The sequence below is a fragment of the Strigops habroptila genome, chromosome 7 (assembly GCF_004027225.2).
Source record: "Strigops habroptila isolate Jane chromosome 7, bStrHab1.2.pri, whole genome shotgun sequence".
Lineage (NCBI taxonomy): Eukaryota > Metazoa > Chordata > Aves > Psittaciformes > Psittacidae > Strigops > Strigops habroptila.
Genome location: NC_044283.2, coordinates 69,391,161 through 69,412,081, shown reverse-complemented (window position 1 = coordinate 69,412,081; position 20,921 = coordinate 69,391,161). Strand labels below are relative to the sequence as shown.

General features: G+C 36.9%; 2 protein-coding genes across 7 annotated transcripts in view; one reads left to right on the top strand and one right to left on the bottom strand.

The window, feature by feature from the left end:
• The window catches only part of SCLT1 (sodium channel and clathrin linker 1), a 34,326-nt gene extending 24,287 nt beyond the window's left edge, over positions 1-10,039 (bottom strand). For 2 of the 6 annotated variants that reach the window (XM_030493236.2, XM_030493239.2), the window contains exons 1-10: positions 9,732-10,039; positions 9,522-9,602; positions 9,286-9,344; positions 8,514-8,566; positions 7,544-7,613; positions 6,423-6,478; positions 5,927-6,059; positions 5,380-5,502; positions 4,616-4,681; positions 2,085-2,155 (exon numbers count right to left, since the gene is read on the bottom strand). In XM_030493236.2, the coding sequence (XP_030349096.1) occupies positions 2,085-2,155; positions 4,616-4,681; positions 5,380-5,502; positions 5,927-6,059; positions 6,423-6,478; positions 7,544-7,613; positions 8,514-8,566; positions 9,286-9,330 (617 nt within the window). In that variant the 5' untranslated portion in view covers positions 9,331-9,344; positions 9,522-9,602; positions 9,732-10,039. Of the gene's footprint in view, positions 1-2,084; positions 2,156-4,615; positions 4,682-5,379; positions 5,503-5,926; positions 6,060-6,422; positions 6,479-7,543; positions 7,614-8,513; positions 9,254-9,285; positions 9,345-9,521; positions 9,603-9,718 lie in introns of those variants that run through there. The other 4 variants (XM_030493238.1, XM_030493241.1, XM_030493240.1 and 1 more) reach the window with 4 other exon arrangements.
• Positions 10,040-10,041: 2 nt separating this feature from the next.
• On the top strand, positions 10,042-20,003 carry C7H4orf33 (chromosome 7 C4orf33 homolog). The gene is given in 8 exon segments (XM_032920087.1): positions 10,042-10,108; positions 13,589-13,710; positions 13,712-13,767; positions 15,368-15,427; positions 15,618-15,648; positions 15,650-15,665; positions 15,776-15,975; positions 17,610-20,003. Coding segments are annotated over 7 exon segments (582 nt in total). The 5' UTR covers positions 10,042-10,108; positions 13,589-13,591; the 3' UTR covers positions 17,710-20,003.
• The last annotated feature ends 918 nt before the right edge of the window (positions 20,004-20,921 follow it).

Here is a 20,921-nt window from a genome sequence, read left to right as displayed (position 1 = left end):
CTGCCAGCCAGATTAAACAGTTACAGAAAGACTTCTAAGAAGACAACAGCTTGAAAGGAAAAATTAAAACTCATGATTGCGGGTGAGAGACCTTAGAGTGAATTTAGTCATTTACTGAATATCTAAAATGGGTTCAGTTTATGCTAATTGCTTTCATCCCCACTTATTACACGCGTCATTGTAAGCATGTCGATCCAAGAGCAAATATTTATGGATGAATGAGAGACCAAAACAGTAATTCAATACTAATATCCTCCGCAAAGAAAGAAATTCCAAAAAAGTAGGGATATGAAAATGTTCTTTCCCGTCTAAGAACTGTAGCACAAGCAAATTGCAAGTGATGACTAAGTTTGGAAATACTTTATTTTGGCAAATACCCCAAGTACCATGTTAATCTTTGACTGCTTGTCATAACACTTTTGTTTTCCAAAATACGATTTCTGAAAACAATTTTTCCATAGAAAAATCTTGACTAATAAAGATAAGAGATGCTAACAAGTACCTCTCAAAAACACATTTTCAGTGATTGAGGTAACCTGGCATTTGTAAGCACGTTCTGGTCCCACATTTATTGTACAAAAGGAAATGTAAAATTAAATATCGTTTCAAACAAAATTATTCTAGTAAGTAAACCGTAACGTACCAAACAGGGTAAAAGCTTAACAGTAGAAGCAGCTGATTTTTATTGCTCTAACAGCAAGAAAGTTTGGATGCATCCAATCTTAAAAAAACCCCAACTTTTAAATTGGTTAATAAATATTCAACCATGACCAATATTCAACACTAATGAATCTGTTCACCTTCAGCCTGTATCTTTTAATGTGGGTTTTGCGACACAGTAACTTGAATATCTATGAACAGTACAACTAGACTCATTAAACAGATGCTGAAATTTGTGTAATACCCAATCTTTACACTGATAATCACTTAGCACTACAACAGACAGCAGTTGCTTTTCATGTAATATTTTGTATGGGTTCGGAAGAGAGGAGAGAGAAGGTCTGATGCAGCCATTCTTTCTTGGAGGGATAAATCAGTATCAACACGCGTTCAGGCAACCTATGTTTCTCAATACAAGCATTGCTTGCAAAAACTACATACAAAATTGAGCGCATGCACACTGAGAGCCGTCTTTAACAGTCTACATAAAAATGGAAGTGATTTTTACCATTTTTGGGGTGATGTTCTTTAAAAATCAAAATATAAAACCATCTAACAAAATCACAGCAGTCCAACTATATTTTTTAATCACAGTATTGAAAGAAATTACACTATCTAAAAATAAAAGGAAAATTTAACTCCAAATTTAAGCACATTATAAATTTTAAGCCTATAAACATAAAAGTTTATTTTAAAGAGCTTATTTAAAGTTTTAAGGTAATGCTATAAAAAAAAAAAGAAAAAAAATCATCACTGGTTGATAATGAATCCATTTCCTTTTTATTGTCAGTCTATAAATTCACCTGTTACTGAAATGTTAGTTTGACCTCAACCATCACTAATTAGAAGGGCTAACAGATATAGTAAACTGGCACTGAATAGACTCTGGCTGTAAATACAAATAATCATGAAATTGTGTCACAGCTATTTTCCTCATTTTCCTTGATATACTTCAGGAATATAATTAATACTCCTCTTACCTTTAACTTCCAAAGAGCCCATATTTTATTGCTCTTTATTGAGAAACAGTGAATTTTATTAACACCATTAAAATTTAAAACTACTTTGAACATTCAAATTTCAGAATGTTAATGAGTAATTACGTAACTGGATTTTGAGCAAATTGTCTTCTACTGAAAAACTTATCTTCAGAGTAAATTTTGCTGTGATACTGACACTTTGTTCAACAGTCAAATGTTGACTATTTCAGGAAACAGCTGAGACAAATAACACTAACTGGAAATACGCTACCCTAACACTAATGATGCACACAGTTCTAATGAACTTAAGAGGCTTTAACTGAAACCATTGTAACTATCATTACCAAGGCAGTTTACAGTACAAACAAGACCCATGATATAGCAGCAGGTTAGAAAAAGCTATAGGAAATATAATTAATAATTTTTTAATTGCCTGATTTATACCTCAGTTGTTTTTGTAGGTTCTGTAGTTCCTCATTCTGTTCTCTTACAATTTGCAGAAGCTGTTGATTACTCTGCAAAATCAGGAGATACATGTAACATGTTCTTTATTGTATTGAAAATACATGTTTAGAATTGTGATAGGGCACTTCTACAGAATATAATACCATTAAAATAACCAGCAAGGTCTATTAAACACTGTGGCTCATCTCCAACTTTTAGATAGAGTATTTTAGAAAGGCAAATGCAGAAGTGATTTTACTTAATCCTCCCCATATTTTGGTAGCATAGGAACTTCCTGAGATGAGAACCGTAATAGCTCAGACCAACTCTTTGCATTTCCACCTAGTTTAGGCGTCTGGAATACCTTCTGACAATGAATGAATAGTAGAACACATGGAAAGCAGAGACAACAAACAATGAGCAATTGCTACTCCTTCATTTTTTCTATGCCAGCAAGAGCTGCCATTCCCCTTCAACTGCCTTCTCATTTAAGAATCATTTCCTATTTTTGTTACGCTACTAGCCTTTCCTGGATCTTACATATACCTTACATTGAGATATTAGAGATGACCACAGCTGCAGGCAGCATTCAAGATGCAACTGTATTGTGGACTTAAACACAAGATATTCCTTTCCTCCATCTCCTAATAATTGCTAACATTCTTGTTGCTTTTTTGACTGTTGCTAACAATTGTTTTCAGACACTTCCTACTTCTAAAATACCTGTTCTGAGTGGTAACTGTTAATTTCAAGACCATCACAGAGTAACCAAAGTGAAAACTCCCTCTTGCCAACATGCATTATTTTGCTTTTAATACCAATGTCAGATGAAATTCACTCAGATACTCAAGATTATGAGATCTTTCTGCAAATTTCTGCAGTTTACTTCAGTTTTCACTACCTTAAGTAGCTTGACATCAGCAGTTAACACTTGCCTCAATACTGAATCTCATTTCATTTATAGATATGCTGAACACCTCTAATCTGAGCACATCTAGGAAACACAGCTGTTCTGCCACAATAAAAAAAAAAAAAAAAAAAAAAAATATCTATTTACTGTCCTCACTTCCTATTCTTCAGTTTGTTAGTTCAAGAAAGGGCATGCTTTATCCCATGACATCTTTATGCCTACCGTTCTTTCTGGATAATGTAAACAAATGGACTACCTTTATGTTAACATCATCTGTTTCATCTCTTTCAATGAGCTCACATATTCTACTTCCTCTCCTCTCCATATCACCTCTTTCCAATTTTATGATTTTAAGCATTCAGTGATTGTTTTTTTAGGTACCTACTACTGACTTGCTCTTAACAGCAGATTAAACAGTCTGTAATGCCAAAATCCTCAGCAAAACTGTTTCAAAAGCTCATAACTGTATTTGCTTTGTATTTTTTTTCAGACAGCTACCTCCCAGTAACTCTAAAGAATCTATCTTTAGAGAATAGTGAATTTCGAAATGACATAGTACACAAGTTCCTCTCCGAGTGTATTATTTTGCTTTTATTAACAGGACAACTGCTTGCAAGATACAGTTCTGTAGTAATCTGCAATATACTACCCAAGATAGGTAAGGTCTCCATTGGAATATTGTACTGTTTACAGCACCACAGTTCAATGATGATGACACGACTGGAAAGAATTTAAAGGCGAGCTGCAAGAATGATTAGATATGTTACAAACTGTGTCAAAGAATATTTAAAGACTTCACTGGCTTTGAACAGAATAGAAAAAGTGGGGAAAGGGAAAAGATGGTAGTAAAGAAGTTTCAATAACAGAGGCACCATGACAAAGAATGTAATAATCTTTCCTTCATACCTACACTATTTCACACCAAAGAAATCTGGCTTATATTTTAACAAGAATATTTTAACATGAGGTCACATCTGAGGAGAAAGGGTTCCAGTGATAAAGACAGAAGATAGTAGACTATCTAGAGTAGGTCAGGATTTCACCTTGATTTTTTTTTACGGTATTAAAAGTTCTTGTTAATCCTGGGAAGTCCTGGGCTAAAGCTTAGAGACTAAGTTGTCTCATAGTGTAAGTATACAGATGAAGCACTGGTAGATGATTATTGCTCAGAAAAATCCTTGAAAAGGTTGACAACAAAGACACTGAAGCCAGCAGTGCCAAACTAAGAATCAGTAAACATGTGGCAGAGCTAGCCTGTATAAAAGATGATAATTAAAATAAATTTTTCCTTTGTGGAGATGGTTTTGAATGTGTGATTGAAGCGTACTCACCACATACTCAAATTATAAGTGTTAGCTGACTTCTTGAAGAAAGAGCTCACTAAGAGCTAACCTCTCAACCAGGCTAACCTGGCGTTTGAAGTTCAGGAAAAAAAGAGCTGCTGCTACCTGGTTTTTGACTCGTCCCAGGAAAGGTCTGCAACTCTGAGTGGCACAATTTCTTTTTCAACTAGGTATATATGAAGGACTTTTTGCTTTTCTTTTATACTTTGAGGCTTTAGTAGGACACTCCCCCCCCCCCCCCATAATTTACTGGATCATTTTTCAGAAGTTTTACTTACCGATTCTTTTTTCTCATTGGCTATATGCAGTTGCTGAGTCAACCGCTGAAAGCCAGTCAGTTGATCCTAAAAAGAAAATTCAGAGCTTGTTATAATCATTATCATCATAAAGACCATATAATTATAGAGTTTCATAGTCAACTGAAAACATCTCCCAAAAAATGTATACACATTGCAGGAAATTCAATATGCCTTTGTAGATTTTAATTAGATTGCTTTTAGCTGTTGACCTAGTAATCTGGATAATTATATTTGCTACTGAAAGATGTATCTGAGTTTCACTCTGTTATAAATTGCCTCCTTCCAAAACTCATGCTTTCATATTTTCATAATATGTATATGAGTAGTGCCTTTAAAGTGCCACACAGACTATGATGCTATTATAAGTATTTTTGCTACGCACAGTAGCAGACATACCCCTTAATTAAAAAAGGCAAAGAAATATCATGATTTCCAACCCTGCAATTCAAACACATTTATATGCACAGGAATATCTTGTGCACATATACATATATATGCACTAAGACCCAATGCCCTCTGCAAGTTCCTGCCCATATATTTGAAATAAAGAATTTTCCAATCATAACAGTGCATTTAGTTGATGAATCAGTGACCACATCTAACCATTCACCTTTGGACAGCTATGATAGAAAATAACAGTACTGGTAGGCACCCCCCTCCTTCAGTTTGACTACATCCCCCCCCATCATCTTTACAGTATAAAAAGATTCCAAAATTAACAAAAACATAAAAACTAAAATTACTTTATGCTTTTGCCTTTCAACCATGTGAATCCCTGTTTCAGTCAGGTATTCCTGGTACTGCTGCTGGAGTTGATCGTGCTCCTGTAATACAGTCTGCCAAAGCTCTATTGCTTGCTCCTTTGCCTGTTACAGAACAATAGTTCGTATGAAATATTTCATTATAGCACATTTACCTTCATCTATCATTCTCTAAAGAGAGGTCTTAACTTCTATTTCTATTCTACTACAAAAATTTGAATTGAACAGAATATTTCATCGATTTCCTGGTCAGAAATTCTATATAAAGATGAAGTCAACTATGTAAAATCACAGGCACAAATTAATTTAAAAAAACCCCTTATATTAATCTAGGAAAGAAGTTCCTTCAGATCTTTAAGTTGAAAGTACAAATACTTGTTTATTTAGCTACAGAATGTTAGAGCACCTCAAAATAGTCTCAAGGAACTCTGAACAAATGAATTCTGAATCAAGATATAAAGCAGCTTCCCCTCATCTGCCAAGGCACAACAAGAGAAATAAAGCATTTGTACTGTTTTCTCTCACACACTTGAATTGCCAGATTTAGTTGTTCTTGAAGGTTTTTCACTATATATTCATCTGCAAGAATATCAGCTCCCAGAGACACGACAGGAAGAGCATCCAGTTGCTTCTCAAAAGCCTCTTTCAACTCTGCATGCAGCCTGAAATTCAAATAACTGAGTTCAGGAAAGTCTTTAACAAGGATTTTTTTTAACAACTGAAGTACACCATATCTTGGATCTGTACATACTGTTTACTTCTAAGTCATATTTAAATCTATTGTTATGTTCTATAAACACAATAGACAGTTTGAAATAGTTTAACATCTAGTTCTTTTACAGATATAGTTAAATCTCCCAAACCTGGTGCTGTAATCTGTACTAAGCACTTAAAGACACTAACATTGAGCAACTGAGCTTGTATGAAACCTTCAACTGTTAAGTAGATTCAAAAGATTTCAAGGTCCTAGAGAAAAAGCTTTTCAAGGTTTAGAAATCAAGAAAAGCAGCAGTGCAGTTATTTACCTTTCATTTTCCCGAGTGACTCGTTCAATTTTTTGTCTCATCTCTCTCATTTGTACCTAACATAAAAACATGCAAGAGTAAGCACTCATTCAGGTGACACAAACGTTAATTCTTTAAGGAAAGTCACAGGATGCTACTTTAATTTAAGAGCTGCTAAGTCCTGCATATACCAGGTCGTGTTATACCTAAAGCATTCAGAAGTTATTATGAGCATTAAACTTACCTTTTGGAGTTCTTATGGCTCTTACAGATTGATTCTTTATTAACTCAAGCTCTTTTAGAGATACAGTGGATAACTCTCATCTTTCATGCAGTAAGCATTTGAGAAAACAGTTTAGAAATGAACTGAGGAGAAACTTCAGTTACGTGAGTTAAATGGATTGTTTTGTTAACTACTGCAACAAAACCATAGTGCTTTTACTGCCTTCTGAAATCAGCCAAGCTTCAAGACTGTGTTTGCAGAATCCTTATGATAGACAGATCTAACAAATTAAGCGCATTAAATCAAAACCAGAGGATCCCTTCTGCATGTAGATCACTAGTAAAAATTGCTTTCTGGTTGCCACAGGTTTTAATTATTAAACATATCATTACTTCGCTTTTTGGTGATCATATGAAGCATTAAAAAGTTTATTTATTTTTTCTGTGGCTGAAAGGAAGACAGTCCCACTCCACCACAGTCTCCATGATAATGAGCATTCAAAGAATTATTAGAATCTAAAGAATTATTAAGAATGAAGAAGGCTGGGTGTAACTACATTTGCAGGACTGAGCTGGATTGCATGGCCAAAATCAGACCTGTAAGGAAAGACGGAAAGAGCTGCCACATCTGAATATCACCTGGGAAAATACCTGCAACCACATCAGAACATCTAGAGATATAAACCATGAATGTTTCATTTCACAACACTTCTCCAAATAGTAATCTGTGCAATTTGGACAATCTCCCAACCTTTTAATTGAAAGCTCTCCACTCATCCATTTTAAGCAGACTGCAGTCCAGTAAGTTTGTGAAGTGTGGCGCAGGCAGACTTTCCTTTATTGACAAAAACTAATGGCCTAGAAACCAATACTATAAAACAGTAAGAATTTACAGTCTGAAATGTTAGGAACATCCATACCCAATAAAGCTGCTGCTGTTTTTGCATTTCTTCCACATGTTCATAATACTCCTTCACTAGAGTAGACAAGCTAAAAAGTTGAAAAACATGCTCAGAATAAGTTTTGTAAATGCTGAAACCTTGGTCTGATAATTAACTAGTTTCAAAGAATTCTTAATCTAAAAAAGTCACTTCTTTACATCCAAGCTCGACATTCACCAGAATCAAACGAACAAATTTAAGTACTACTTTTAAAGTATGATCATTAACAGTGTATTTCCTCTATAACAGAACTTAGAAAATGTGACATTATAAATAAGCACTAAGAGAGCATTAATATTTCCTACATAGAATCCCAAACAATGGAAGAGTAGACTGCTACTGCTTTCACATACAACAGTAAAGTGGCCTATAAGACAATGTAAAATAACGTAGTTCTACTAGTATCTTTTTTCCTTCCTAATATTTTTTATAATTGAGAATAATTATCAGAAAATTCTGTATTAGTCTAGAGGGATCATACCTTAAAAGCTAACAAGAGAGGATAAGTTATTTTTATAACAGGAATGACAATAATTATTAAACAATTTACTAATAGGCAACTCTTCACTGAAGACTTGTCAAATAAGCACTTTTAAAAACAGCCACCTGACCTCAACAGACAGCAATTACCTGTGTTACCTAGATCAGTACAATCCTAGCTACACTTCAGTTTATCATCTTAAAATTTAGACTAGAGAATTCCTTCATTTATATCTCATCCTTTATTTTACAGATTGCAGAAGAAAAGTCATATATTTAGTTCACTGAACGAACAGTATCTAAAACCAACAACAACAGGAACACTTTAACAGACTCTGCAGACAAGTTCAGAGCTCTGAACATATTCACGTAAGACCAGGTTCACCTGGTTATTTAAACCTTTAAAGGCATATGATGATTTCTCTCAAGTATTTTGTAGTATTCCCACTTATCACTTGGCATCAGTTACCTCTGGTCCATCATCCTGGATCCTGACACGACACCACCACCAGGGGCATTTTTCTGTAATGGTATACTTTACACATTAGTACTATGCACATGACTGCATGTAGTTTTAAATTTTTATATGTAACCCAAAGCTGTTGTTTTGTCTGTACTGTAATCATACACAATATCCCCTATGATCGCTTTCAGGTTTATGCCCAAAAATACTTGAGTGGTGGCCCAATTTGAAAAAACCAACTTTTTCTTTTTTCCTGGAAATGCTCTGATATAAAGCATAATTGGATCTGAGGGGGAATCATCTCACTCTACAAAGAGCAATCAGAGGTTTGTGTAAGTGCTAAGTTCATTTCCATGCACTTCGGCATCATGAAAAGGCTCATACCCTAGCTTCTGCTCAGACCTTCAGACGGGTTTACTGTACCCAGCACAAAAAGTTCTCTCAATAAGAGACCAATCTCTTCGCAAAAAAGGTAAGTCTATAAGAATAAGTGTCTACTAAAGGAGAAATCAAGTATTCTCTCAGGGATATGTTCTCCTGCATATGACAAACTTTTGAAAATGTACTAAATACACCAGAATTTCATTGTTATGATAGTTTTATTCTGTTGTTTATACTTGGGAAAACAACAAGCAACTCTAGAGTTATGGGACAGACCCAATGCAAGGCCAAGCCACTTTGAAGCAGGCTGTGGTCTATGTATAGAAAGATGTCTGTTGCAAAACTTCATTACAAAAAAAAAATAAATCTTACTACTTCCTTCCCCAAGTTCACATACCTGGTCAGGAGCAGCTCTCAAAGCCTTATCTATTTCATGAGGCATACTTAGCCTCTGATCTGAAAGATACCAAGTTTGAGAATCATAGCTATAACATAAGCCATTATCTACATAAACCCACTAACAGCCAAAAATGTTTAACAGCGTAGTGCTTTGAAGGCACACAGTGTGCCCCGACAGGCCGTGTCAGGCGCAGGTGGGCAGCCTGAGCAGCTAACCGCTGGCAGAGACCTCACCTGGCTCTCCCCCACTGCCGAGCTCAGTAGCCACGTTTCCCCTGGGAAACTTCACCGCCGCTCAGTTAACTCAAAGAAAGCCTGCAAAAAACCCGGGGAAAAACCAGCTATTTCGCCCGTTCAGCTCACGGGCGGGCAGAGAAGGCGAGAGCCATTCAAAAGACAGAGTCACCAACTTCCAGGCAGGGAAGACACACCTCTCTCACTCACCAGTTCGCACTTCTCTCGTTAAGCAAAGCCGCAGCTGCGGCTGGGACAGTCTCCGCACAGTTGCACCTTCCCCTCAGCCCAGCACAGGAACTGCACCACCACCACCGCCGCCTCAGAGGAAAAGGGCTCCGGGCACCAAGGGGCCTCAGCGGCCGTTAACCCCGCCTCGCGCCGCGCCCACAGAGCGCCTAAATGCCGTTCCCTCTGGAGTTCTGCCGCTCGCGGCCGGCCCAGCCCCGAGCGGTCATCAACCGCGAGTGGGGACGCTGCGTGCGCGCGCACACACGCATGCGCGCTGGAGCGCTGCGACGGCAGCTGACGCGTACCGGAGCGTTGTGGTGGGGAGGCGGGTGTCTGCAGGTGTGAGAAGTGCCCTGGTGAACACATCTGAGGAACTTACCGTTGACGAAGGGCGCTCCGAGGCCGGAGGCGCCTTGGAGCCCTCTTGGAGCTCATGCCTGTGTCTAAAAACGAAGTCTTAGCTACGCTAAAAGCTACTGTCTTCACTCGGTTTCTGTCTTTCTCCCTGCTTTCTCGGAGCAATTAAGAAAAACCTCTAGGGTAATTAGTTCCTGCTTGTTCTTGGGCTTCTTACCGGCGTCGGTGGGGTCGGGGATGGAAGACGTAAATCCTTTCGGTAGGGAGAGACAAGAGGTGGTGGCAGCGGCGAGCAGCGGCAGCAGCTTTCTCCTTGCGGCTGGGGTCTGAGCATACCAGCCAGGTGCTCTCGGCACTGTGTAGCTTGAGGCCATGCAGTATAGCTACTTTTAAGTGACTGAGAAAGTACTTGCTGTAAAACTATTGAGCGTTTGCATGTCTTTATAGCGTATTAGCAACTGGTAGAGGTGTGGTGTTAAAAGGTAATGGAGGACGACCTCTTGCTGTTTTAATTTGCCTTTACGCTATTTCTATGTATTGTTGTTTTTGTTATGATTAACAAACGTGCTAGTAACCAGCTTGTCTAAGTCTGTGGAATGTAATAAACTTAAAACTTGCACCAAAGGCTGTTAATTTGGAAAATTTTATATCTTCTGTCCCGTAAATTGAGCAACCTTAGCACTGTGTAGACCTCTAGCAAAAGCTAATGAATATTTTGCAGTTTCCCATCATATTTGTTTGATTTTTGATTGTTTTAAATTGCATGCTCTTCTATTCAAGAGTAATACTGGTTTACAGCAGCAGGCTAAGTCTTCAGTATGTTCATTTAGGTACACTGTGAGTTGTCCCTGCAGGAGTTAGGGGTTTTTTTAACAACAACAAAAAAAAAAGTCATGTATCGTATAGGTACAAATAGGGATGTGCATGTGTGATGCATCTTGTGTCTTGTCTTCGTTTTAGGCACTGCAGTTACAGTAGTGTCTAATAGTTTAGCAAGTTATATTATTTCACTGCCCCCCCCCCCTTTTTTTAATTAATTTTGCTATGTCATGACTTTTCTTGAGACAGCCTTTCGAATCTTGTGCCCAAGGGCAAGCTTCACATTGCTTACTTCAGGAAGGAATTGCAATAACTTGTCATGTAATTCTCTCTAGATTTTAAGATCTTTCCAGGCAACTTTTATTAGAAAGCTGGCAGTACTTTCAAATAGGTGTTTAGTTTCAAATACTAAAATGTGGCAGTACTTTCAAATAGGTGTTTCAGATATTTACCTTGACTAGTGAATGCAAATAGTTAAATATATTGTCACAAATTGAAATTGAATGATAGAAGGGAATGTCCACTTCTAACTGCATGTTAATTTCATAATGTAGTATAAAATGGGTTCATAACACTTTATTAACTTGTTTAGATGCACCCATCTTCTCTTAAACTTTATTCTTTTGAGTAAGTGATCCTCCTTATGAAATTCTGTTTTGTTTCTTTTCACGGTAAGTGCACAAGGGACGTACTCAATTTACAGGGATTCTGTTCATTCAGAAAAGAGTAGGCAGGGCCTTACCATCTGTGGATAGTTCATGCTCATGCTGCTCAGTGTTTGTAGCTTAAAAAACTAAAACCACAGCTCTTGCCTACATTTTCTGTGGACTAATATTTTCTAAATCATTTTAAGGCTAAGTAGCGCATTGAGTATGTTTCAGCAGCTGTTTGTGTTGTGAAAGGGACTTGTTTGTTAACATATTGCTCTTTGATTTGGTGGTATACATTGTAATTATTGCAGAAGAGTTGTTGCTGTACTTGCTTAGAATACCTAACTAATTATCTCTTTTTGTTTTAAACTGTGGTGATTTAGCTTTGCCTGTTCCCGTTAGTATTAATACTGGACTGTGCGCCCTTTTCTGGTGGGCTGTTAGGATGCTCTTGGGTGTCTTCCCATGCTTTGTATAATGACTGTTTTCTCTTAACTTGTGCAGTCTAACTTCCAGAAACTTGCCTGCCATTTGAGTTGGAGCAAACATTAATAATGGTAAAGTCTTTCAAAGTTTCTAGGGCTACTCCAGGTCTCTTGCATAAAGCACATCTGATGCCCGTCTGACTTATCATGCAGTTAAAATGCTGATATAAGAATTTAATTAGTTTTCAGTTTATTTAAATGCAGCCTTGTCAAAGTGGTATTACAATATTTGATTTTCCTTTTTTACTGGACTTCCTAAGGTATCTAATGATTAAATCTATTGTTTCAAAATTTCCCTAATCTGTCACACTTCTTTGGTCACCTCATCATCTCCTTGATCGTGAGTATATCTACTTATGTCATTGAGCTTAGGTCAGTAAAATAGCTAGAAAGAGAGGAGATCTGGTGCTTTTCAGGATGACCCGTCAGTGAAGAGAAGCTGGCTGGTATGTCTGTTGCAGAGCATATGAGACAGTTAATACATAGTCATAAGAGCAAGGCTATGGCATATAGAGAAGTGTGATGCATGTAGTTACATTCTATCTTGTGTGCTACGCATGTTAATAGTACTTGCAGATTGTGGTAAGCTACACTTACATTTCTGTGAGTCCCAAGGAAGCAGGTAGTGAGGTAGAGATTAAATGATCCAATTTAGTGTTTCCCACCATGATTACAATTTAGGTACTGAGCTAGCATCTTTCTGCTCACATAACTCTTTGATTCTCAGCTGGGCTATGTACTGCCAGTTCCCTTCTTGTATGGCTAGATGTGTAAGGGAACAAATCAAGGATCGCTTTTGTGGATGAAAAAAAGTAACCATCAATATGGAATGAACTTGTAATACTAAAAAGAGGAGGAGTAAGGCTCCAGGGGCTTTAAAATTGTTTGGAAACTGGGCTTTACTGGTTCTTTTGCTTATTAAATAGATTAAGGCTATTTCTAAGGTTTGTATGTTTCGAAGTGGCAACAGCTGTTGGAGTGCAGTATTCTCTGTCCTTGCTCCTCTGCAAACATTCAATGTGTTTAACAATATGTGCTTGCAGTTTTACTTGAAATCCTTTAGTTTGGCTGGTTTGCAATGACCGGAGAAAAGCTTTAGCTAATTGTTTCATTTTCCTGTATCTCATTCATGAAAGGCCTTTCTCAGTCTGTTTTTCTCATGACACCAAATCATCTAAGGTCCTGTAGTGGAGGCTTTGTGTTCTCTTCATAGATATTTCTTATGGCTTTGGAAGGTGTTTATTTAAATACATAGTTGAAATACCTTAAACTTGGTGAGAGTTGGGGTGATTTGTTACCATGCAAGTATAAAAACCTATGAAAAGCATTCATGTAACTGCTTATTTAGTTGCTTTGAAAAGTTAAACTATTTCAGTTCTTCTAATATCTAAAAACATGCTTTGGTTATTGACTTTGTACAAAAGTGTGTTTTTTTTTTTTTTCCCTGGCCAAGCAAACGGTGTAGTTGGTGCTGAAATGGAGTCAAAGATGATAGTGACAGAACCTTCCTTTCTTGTTTATGTAGTGTATGAAGATGGAATTTACAATTAAACACACATGGAATGGTTTACCTGTGAGCCATGAGCCAACAACAGTTGGGCTGAAGTCAGACAATGTGTGACTGCTAATGGAAGTTAGTGCTCCCTTCTCCAGCACCACTTGGAGAGCCGGGGAAAGCTTTTAGGAGACTGTGGGACTATGAAGGTAGGCGTAACTCTTCTGCAGTTATATCTGATTTGTGCAGACACTAATATTCCTCTGTAGTTAATATGCCTGGCCTTTATTTAAGAGTCTGCGATGGTTATTTTTTTTTTAACTGATCTAATGGTTGTGAGTGTGTGACATTTAATTCAGTTTGTTTGGTCACAGTACTGCTTGTACTGAAATGTAAAGTAAAAATTTTCTATTCTGTTCTATCCAGAGCAGTCCAGGAAAGAGTTTAGTTGCGATCACTGCCTTATCCTTAAACAGCTCCTTAAGTAACTGTAAGCCTCATGCTATATTCAGGTGAAAACTACCCCAAACTGTATCAAGAGCAGTGCTCTTTTTCTAGGTGATGAAATGATTTTCATCACTAGCACTGCTGACCATATGGTGAGTGGTTGTTTTATAGTAGTGCAACAATACAAATGACTGGGAAAAGAAGCAAATATGTTATGTCACTCAGTGGCTGGGAAGAAATGGAGTCCAATGAGCTGGATTGATTTCAAGAATGATGAGGCTGACTCTCTCTAGTCAAGGAAGAGTGCCTAGTCAAGTGCCTAGTGTAGGCAATCAAAATTAGTTTCCGAGTTACTGATAAAACTTGTGGAATACAGAGGCTTAACATATTTGAATATCAAAATAATTTTGTGGAGTATATGTGTATATATAAATGCATTTGCAGTTGGTAAGTAGAAGTGAAATCCTAAAGATGGGTTCTGCTTTTGTGTTAAGAAGTGGAGAATCTATGTCTATTTTAATTGGTTTTCCACAGTCTTGTTTGAGGACTTGGGAGAGTGTGAAACAAATAGATAGCAGCTTATAAAATATGATTCAAGACTGTACCCAAATGGAATGGGGAATATTCTTATAGTAATGCTGTTTTCTTTGTCCCTTCCTGTCAATACTGTCACTTTCACCTGTTTTGAATAATGCAAGAATTTGTTTCTAGTGGTTCTCTACTTCCTAATTATTGAACTATTCTGATTAAAGCCCTACTAAAACAGTGTTAGCACCTCTCTGGTATGATTATACTAAGTAGACTTATGTAAAACCAAAATAATCATAATTCTAACTAAAGCTTTCTAATAATGTCATTGCTGTTGAGAAACACCATTATAATTCTACTTTGTGTTTCCGAAAGGTGGTTCAACAGCCATACATGGCTTTCAGGTCATATGATTGACTAGGATCACTTTATCCTGGTCAGCTTTGTTCACAGCAAGCATACTGGATGAAATAGCTGTGTGGTGATACTTTTCTTACTTTGTAAAGAGCTAACATAAGTTAGTAGATAGGCCATATCTTCTGCAGCATCAAGATGACTGTTTTGAAAGTTGGAAGTGGTAAAGTGAATAGATTACTACAATGCTTTTTAAAGCTCTTTATGATGATAAGCATTAGAAATAAAAGCTCTTGAAGTTACAGTTATGGCTCAGCATTTCAATTAGTTAGGAAGCTGTCAATAGCATGTACACAGCTAGTCAAGGTCTGGCATGGCATGAATCATGAAACTAGAATTGTTTTAGGGGGATATGAAAGTCTCAGGGTATTACAAAACAGTTATAAAATACTGACAGTCTGTTTGGTGGCTTTTTTTCAGTTGTAGAAGCATTTTTCCTGAATGACAGAACTGGACAATATTTAGAAGTTGAAGTTTGTCTCTAAGTACAGCACTCTGAAAGTTACAAACGTTATTTGCAATTTGAGTTCTAATGCTTTTAAAGTGTGTGTATGAGGAAGACTACAAATTGTTCCAATATGGGGAGTGTACGTATTTGTGGGAGAACAGTGCAGTAATAATTGTGTAACTGGCATAATTTTCAGAAAATAATGCTCTGATTTTTTTGGCAGCCATGGACAGCACTTGTTGCTGCTGCTTTCTTGCAAGAGTATGGGAAGTGAGAGGTCAAGTACATTCATAGTGTACAGAAGACCTAGTTATTTTTAAGTACTTGTTGCCTGATTAGAAGATGGCGTTATCTTTGTTTATTTTTTCTGTGTTTAACAGGAAGAACTTCATTTAGAGTTTGAGGTGACCAGAATGAAAACCAAATGGGAGGGTAAAGCTCATCTTCCTTGGAATCATTTTCCACCATTCAGTAACAAGTTCAATGCATTTGCAATTCATGGCTCAGGAGAAGAAAGAAAATATGAAGTGCTTTGTCCTGTACCTCGACATGAACTACAGGAAGGACGGAAACCAGATTTGTAAGCATAAAATCAGCTTTTCTGTAATATAGTTGCACTATTTCTGGAATACTTAGAGAAAGCTAATCTGGCTTTCTTTGATTGAGTGCTGCTAGTATTTTGATTATACTGCTTAGCCACAGATCCATTGGCACTGTGCTTTCTATAAAGCACTGTGGCAGATAGCTGTAATTAGTGCTTGATTTCTGTATTATCATCCCTTAGATGAATAGAAAATGATGTATTTAACACCATGGGCATCTGTTTATCACCTTTCTCAGCTAAATCATAGAGAGGTTGTTTTGCTTTTTCCTTTCCTCCAGCACCTCCTGAATTGCCATTTAGTGTTCATTTTACCAGATACATTTCCAGGAGACCTCTTTTGCTTCTCCCCTACTGTTGTAAACAACCTTACCTCTACAGATGGCTCCATATTAGGGAAAAACTTGAAAAGGCAGACTAAACTGAAAAGTGTAATGGAAGGTTACCCAGTATCAAAAGGAAAAACTATGATACCTTGATTTTTAAACTATGCTTTAGGCCTGTTTATTTTCTTTGACTGTAAAGCTGAGATGATTTGATAAAAACTGCTACATCTGGGCATTTTGTATAAATGAACTAGCTTTAGGGGATACATTATAGTTCTTATGCAAACTTGTTACTAAACATACATTGGCAGCCAGGTAAGTAAATTTTAGATAAGTTGCCCTTTTTGTGTTTGTTTAAGGAAAACTTTGCTTCTGCAACTGTTTACTTAAAAAAATTGTAAGTTGTTGCTAATAAAATAAATTTCCTTTCTTAGGGTTTCATAAGAAATAGGTACTATTTATTTTTCTCTGGTAAACTGGCTGTAATATTTTTAAGGAAGGGATTCTTTCAAAAAATCCTTGACTTTTCAGGCATTGATAGAAGATGCAATTATGTGAAGAGGTTGCTCCTTGCTACTTTCATTGCTCCTTGTTTGTCTTTACTCTTAGAAATCTTTTCCCAATAAGAGAATTCCATTTACCTATTAAAATGATGAGTTTAGTGTCAGATGTTCCGTCTACTGTTTGGCAGTTGTTTAAGTATTATTTAGCAATTGGCTTCAGTGTCTTCATTCTATTGTTTCTGTGTGGTAGCTTAAAGGAGAAATTCTTAGCAAGAACTGATTCATAATGCTTAAAAGAAAATAAAACTTAGAGGGGAAAAAATGTTTGCTAGCTTTGTTATCCAGTCTTCCCCTTTTTCTGTAAGGAAAGAATATCCCTGTGATACAACTTTTCAAATGGTCAGGAGTTGCAGATTTTTATTCTATTGGAGTGCAGATAAGTCGTAAAGCGGGTTATCACTGTGCGCTTGCTCTTACTGCAGTTCCAGGCAACATAAGCTGAGGGAGTTTAAAAGGTGAGCACTTTAACTTCACTTTGTGCTGTGTTGCTTGTTCATAGCTGAGAATTTTGCCCTGTGTTTTTCCAGTACAAGATTTTCAGAAACATGGTAGTGTGTTTTATTTATAAACTTCAGTTTTGGAAAATGAACACATGGAATGCTGGTTATGTTCCTGTCCAGGAAAACCCGAAAATAGAAATGAGTTAGACTTACTGAGGATACTGTCTCTTATTAAGACACAGACTACAAGAATTACAACTTTTTAATTTTGCTTTTCTTTGCAGTCATCGCCTGGAATTTTTTGAAGATTTGAACCTGAAGGGACTAGTGGGAGAAGATTTGAAGCAGCCTGAATCAGATATTTGGAAATCTCTCAATAATTAGATGGATCGAGGCATAAATTTTTATAGCATTAAGGTTGGATGAAGCTGTATGGAAGCAACTTCTTCATTCTGAGCAGAGTTTGTAAATACCAGATTAGTAAGGCTTTCCTTGACATCAAAATCATTGATCAGTCTTAAAGTCAACTGTAAAGTATCTGAATGTACATAGTATGCAACAGCTGTGTTTCAGTTCATCTAGGTATGGAGTTTTTCATATGTGCCAGAGGTGAATCTGCTCCTAACAGTGAAGGGGAAAAAGCATGCTAAAATTACAGCTGTGGTTTTGTGAGAGCTCTAGCCTGAGACTGCCAGTATCTGGTTTGGAATCCTTCAGTTTCCTGGAGTTACTCCATTTCTGCTGTATTTTCTTGTTTGTTCGTTGTTCTGTTGAATAAGTCTTATGTACCTAAATTTTTTTTTTTTGATTGTGATCAGGAGAAAGAATGCCTCTTCCGGGAACAGGAAAGAATATTGCTATCATGGCATTTGTGGTCCAGTACTTGCATTGCAAGGTGCTGTGGAGGTATTACACTACCCTCTCCTATACCTTCCTGTACAAGTTTGCCCTTACATGGTGTTGAAGGGGAACTTAATCTGTGTTAGTTTACTAGCAGACTTCTCTGCTTCAAATTCAGTGTGGAATTTCTAGCGATACTTATGTACACACAGTAGATCTACAAAAGTTTATGTATTCCAGGAAAAGTTTTTGGGACAAATAATGTTTAGTAAAACCTTTCAATGTACCTAGAAAAGCTCATTTGTTCCAAGACCTTGTCACGTCACCTTAAGGATTCAGCTCAGACATAGGAGAATTTTGTACGCGTGCCAACTGATGTTGGAAATACTCTAGGTGCTTACATTTTCTACATACGGGCATGATTATTGTTAACAGTAGTGAATACTGTAAAATGGTAACATCTAATTGTAAATTCTCACAATTTACAAGTGATATGTTCCTTTTTTGTCTAGCATAGTAAATAATCCTTGACTGTGGCTGCTAACTTGATCCTATATAAATGAAGTTAGGAAATGGGAAACTTGCCCACTAACCAGATGTTACAGCTGAAAAATAGGTGACTTTAAAATCTAACTTCTTTGTTTTATTTCAGAATGAAGATTCAGACCAAGACAGGGTCCTCAGTCTCTTACTAGAAAGAGGACCTCCTGCATCTTGTTGAAATGTCATCATCACAGGCTAAAAGGTCATGTTCTCTAGTTTTGTGAGAAGGTTTGTTTTGGGACTCTGGGAGAACACAGCTCAGTTATAACTGAGTGAGTATTTTTCAGAAATTATACCCTGAAGATGTGGTGTTGGGTCTCATCCTTTTGTGTTGCAATTTCTTCTGAACAATTTAAAATCCTAGAAGGGACTGGTGTTCTCATAGTCTGACATCCCACTCAAAGCAGGGCTATTGTTGGAGCTAGATGAGATCACTTGGGGCCTTGTTGAGTTTTGAATAACTCCAGAAATGGAGATTCAGATGCTCTGGGTAGCCTGTTTCAATACTTACTCTGTTATGAAAACTTTCCTAATAACCATTTCCCATGCTGCAACGTCTGTCCATTGCCATTTGTCCTTTCTCTCTGTATCTCCAAGATGAGTGACTTTCTCTATAATTACTAATCAGGTAAGTGAAGATAAGTTAGCTCCCCATGGATTTCTTTAAATGTTGTCTCATAAGCGGTTCTAAAAATCTTCTGTGTAGCTTTAGGCATCAAAACACCTATGAAATTCTGCACAAGACTGTGCTCTCCAAGTAATATTACTAAAAGGACTCTCTGTTCTCTTATGAGCTATAGTAACAGCTATAGTCATGTTTCTGTGCCATCTCTAAATTTAGCTCTACCTGTAAGTTTTGTCTGAGAAGAAGAGATGATGGGAATATACTGCCTTCATGAAGAACATCTCTGTGATTAATATCTGAGAGAGCATGTTACTTCAGAGTTCTTGTTTGGCTTTAGATTCCTTATTTGTAGTTTCAGTTTTATAGAGCTATTCTTTCAAATTTAAGGATATTGGGCTTTTTTGGATGCAGACTTTGGCAGTGCATTTATACATCCAATTGTTTTTGCTCTCTCTTAATTAGACACTGTAGATTTCTTGATATAAAGTGCCATCTGTTGAAAATTATAAGTATTGTACATTCAATGTTTGGCTTCTTTTCTACCTTCCATCCACATACAATCTTTTAAAGGCTGCCATCAGTCTGAAATATTGAGTAATCCGAAAATACTGATTAAAAACATCTTCTAGACACTGACATCTCAAAGGTGCTTTTGAAATTTTGGTTAAAAGCAAAAAAAAAATTTTTTGCTAAACTTTTAGTCTTTGTTTTCAACAGTTTGTTGAAAAAAGTGTATGCAAAGGTTCAAAATGGGTTTACTCTTTTGCAAAGGTGTTTTTCACATGATGAATGATGTTTTGTATGTAAAGGACAGTAAACCAAATTATTTATTCAGAGCCTTGGATCTCTCATTCATTCCCACTTCAAACTGACTACTTCAGATTTGACTTTGGCTGTAAATTTTAAACTTTGATGTAAATAGATTACTTTCCCTAAATAAGTAATTTAAAGCAAAATAATTCTCTGCAGTACAAAATTTAATGTCGGATGCTTCTGAAAATGGGAACTGTGTAGACTTTATTCAAGGCGCATGCCACCCCTCTTGTTGGAGTCAGTTGGTTCACTTGTATGTTTCTAAGCCTTAAGAGTCTGAACTGTAAGTGCTAGCTTTCATCAGAAGGTTTCCGTATGGGTTCGTGGAGTGCAGAATGGGAATCTGTACACCGACTTATTTCTGAAGATTTAAGTTAAATGAATCCCTTGGTAGAAAGTTACTGTAGGAGACAGTCTCTACATAAGGCATGTGTTAGATGGAAGCATGGTGTCTCAACACATAGTAGCAAATTCATGGCTCATCAATGAATAACACAATGCTTGCCAGCATCACTTGAAGCTCCCAGGACTTTGCATGGATGGGTATCAGTGTTCATTGAGATGACTAGCTAATTGGTGGCTTTCTTGCTCTGATCTGCTTTAAACCAGGCCTTGTTTTACACTGTGAAGTCCAGTTGTAGTCTGCCTTTCCTGAATTTCTTCTTTTTGACACGAGGAAAAGACAAAACAAACTGTTCTGCATGAATTCCATTTAAGTACGTATTCATTAATTATTAATCTCGGTATAGAAGGAATGTCATTCCATCCAGTCTAG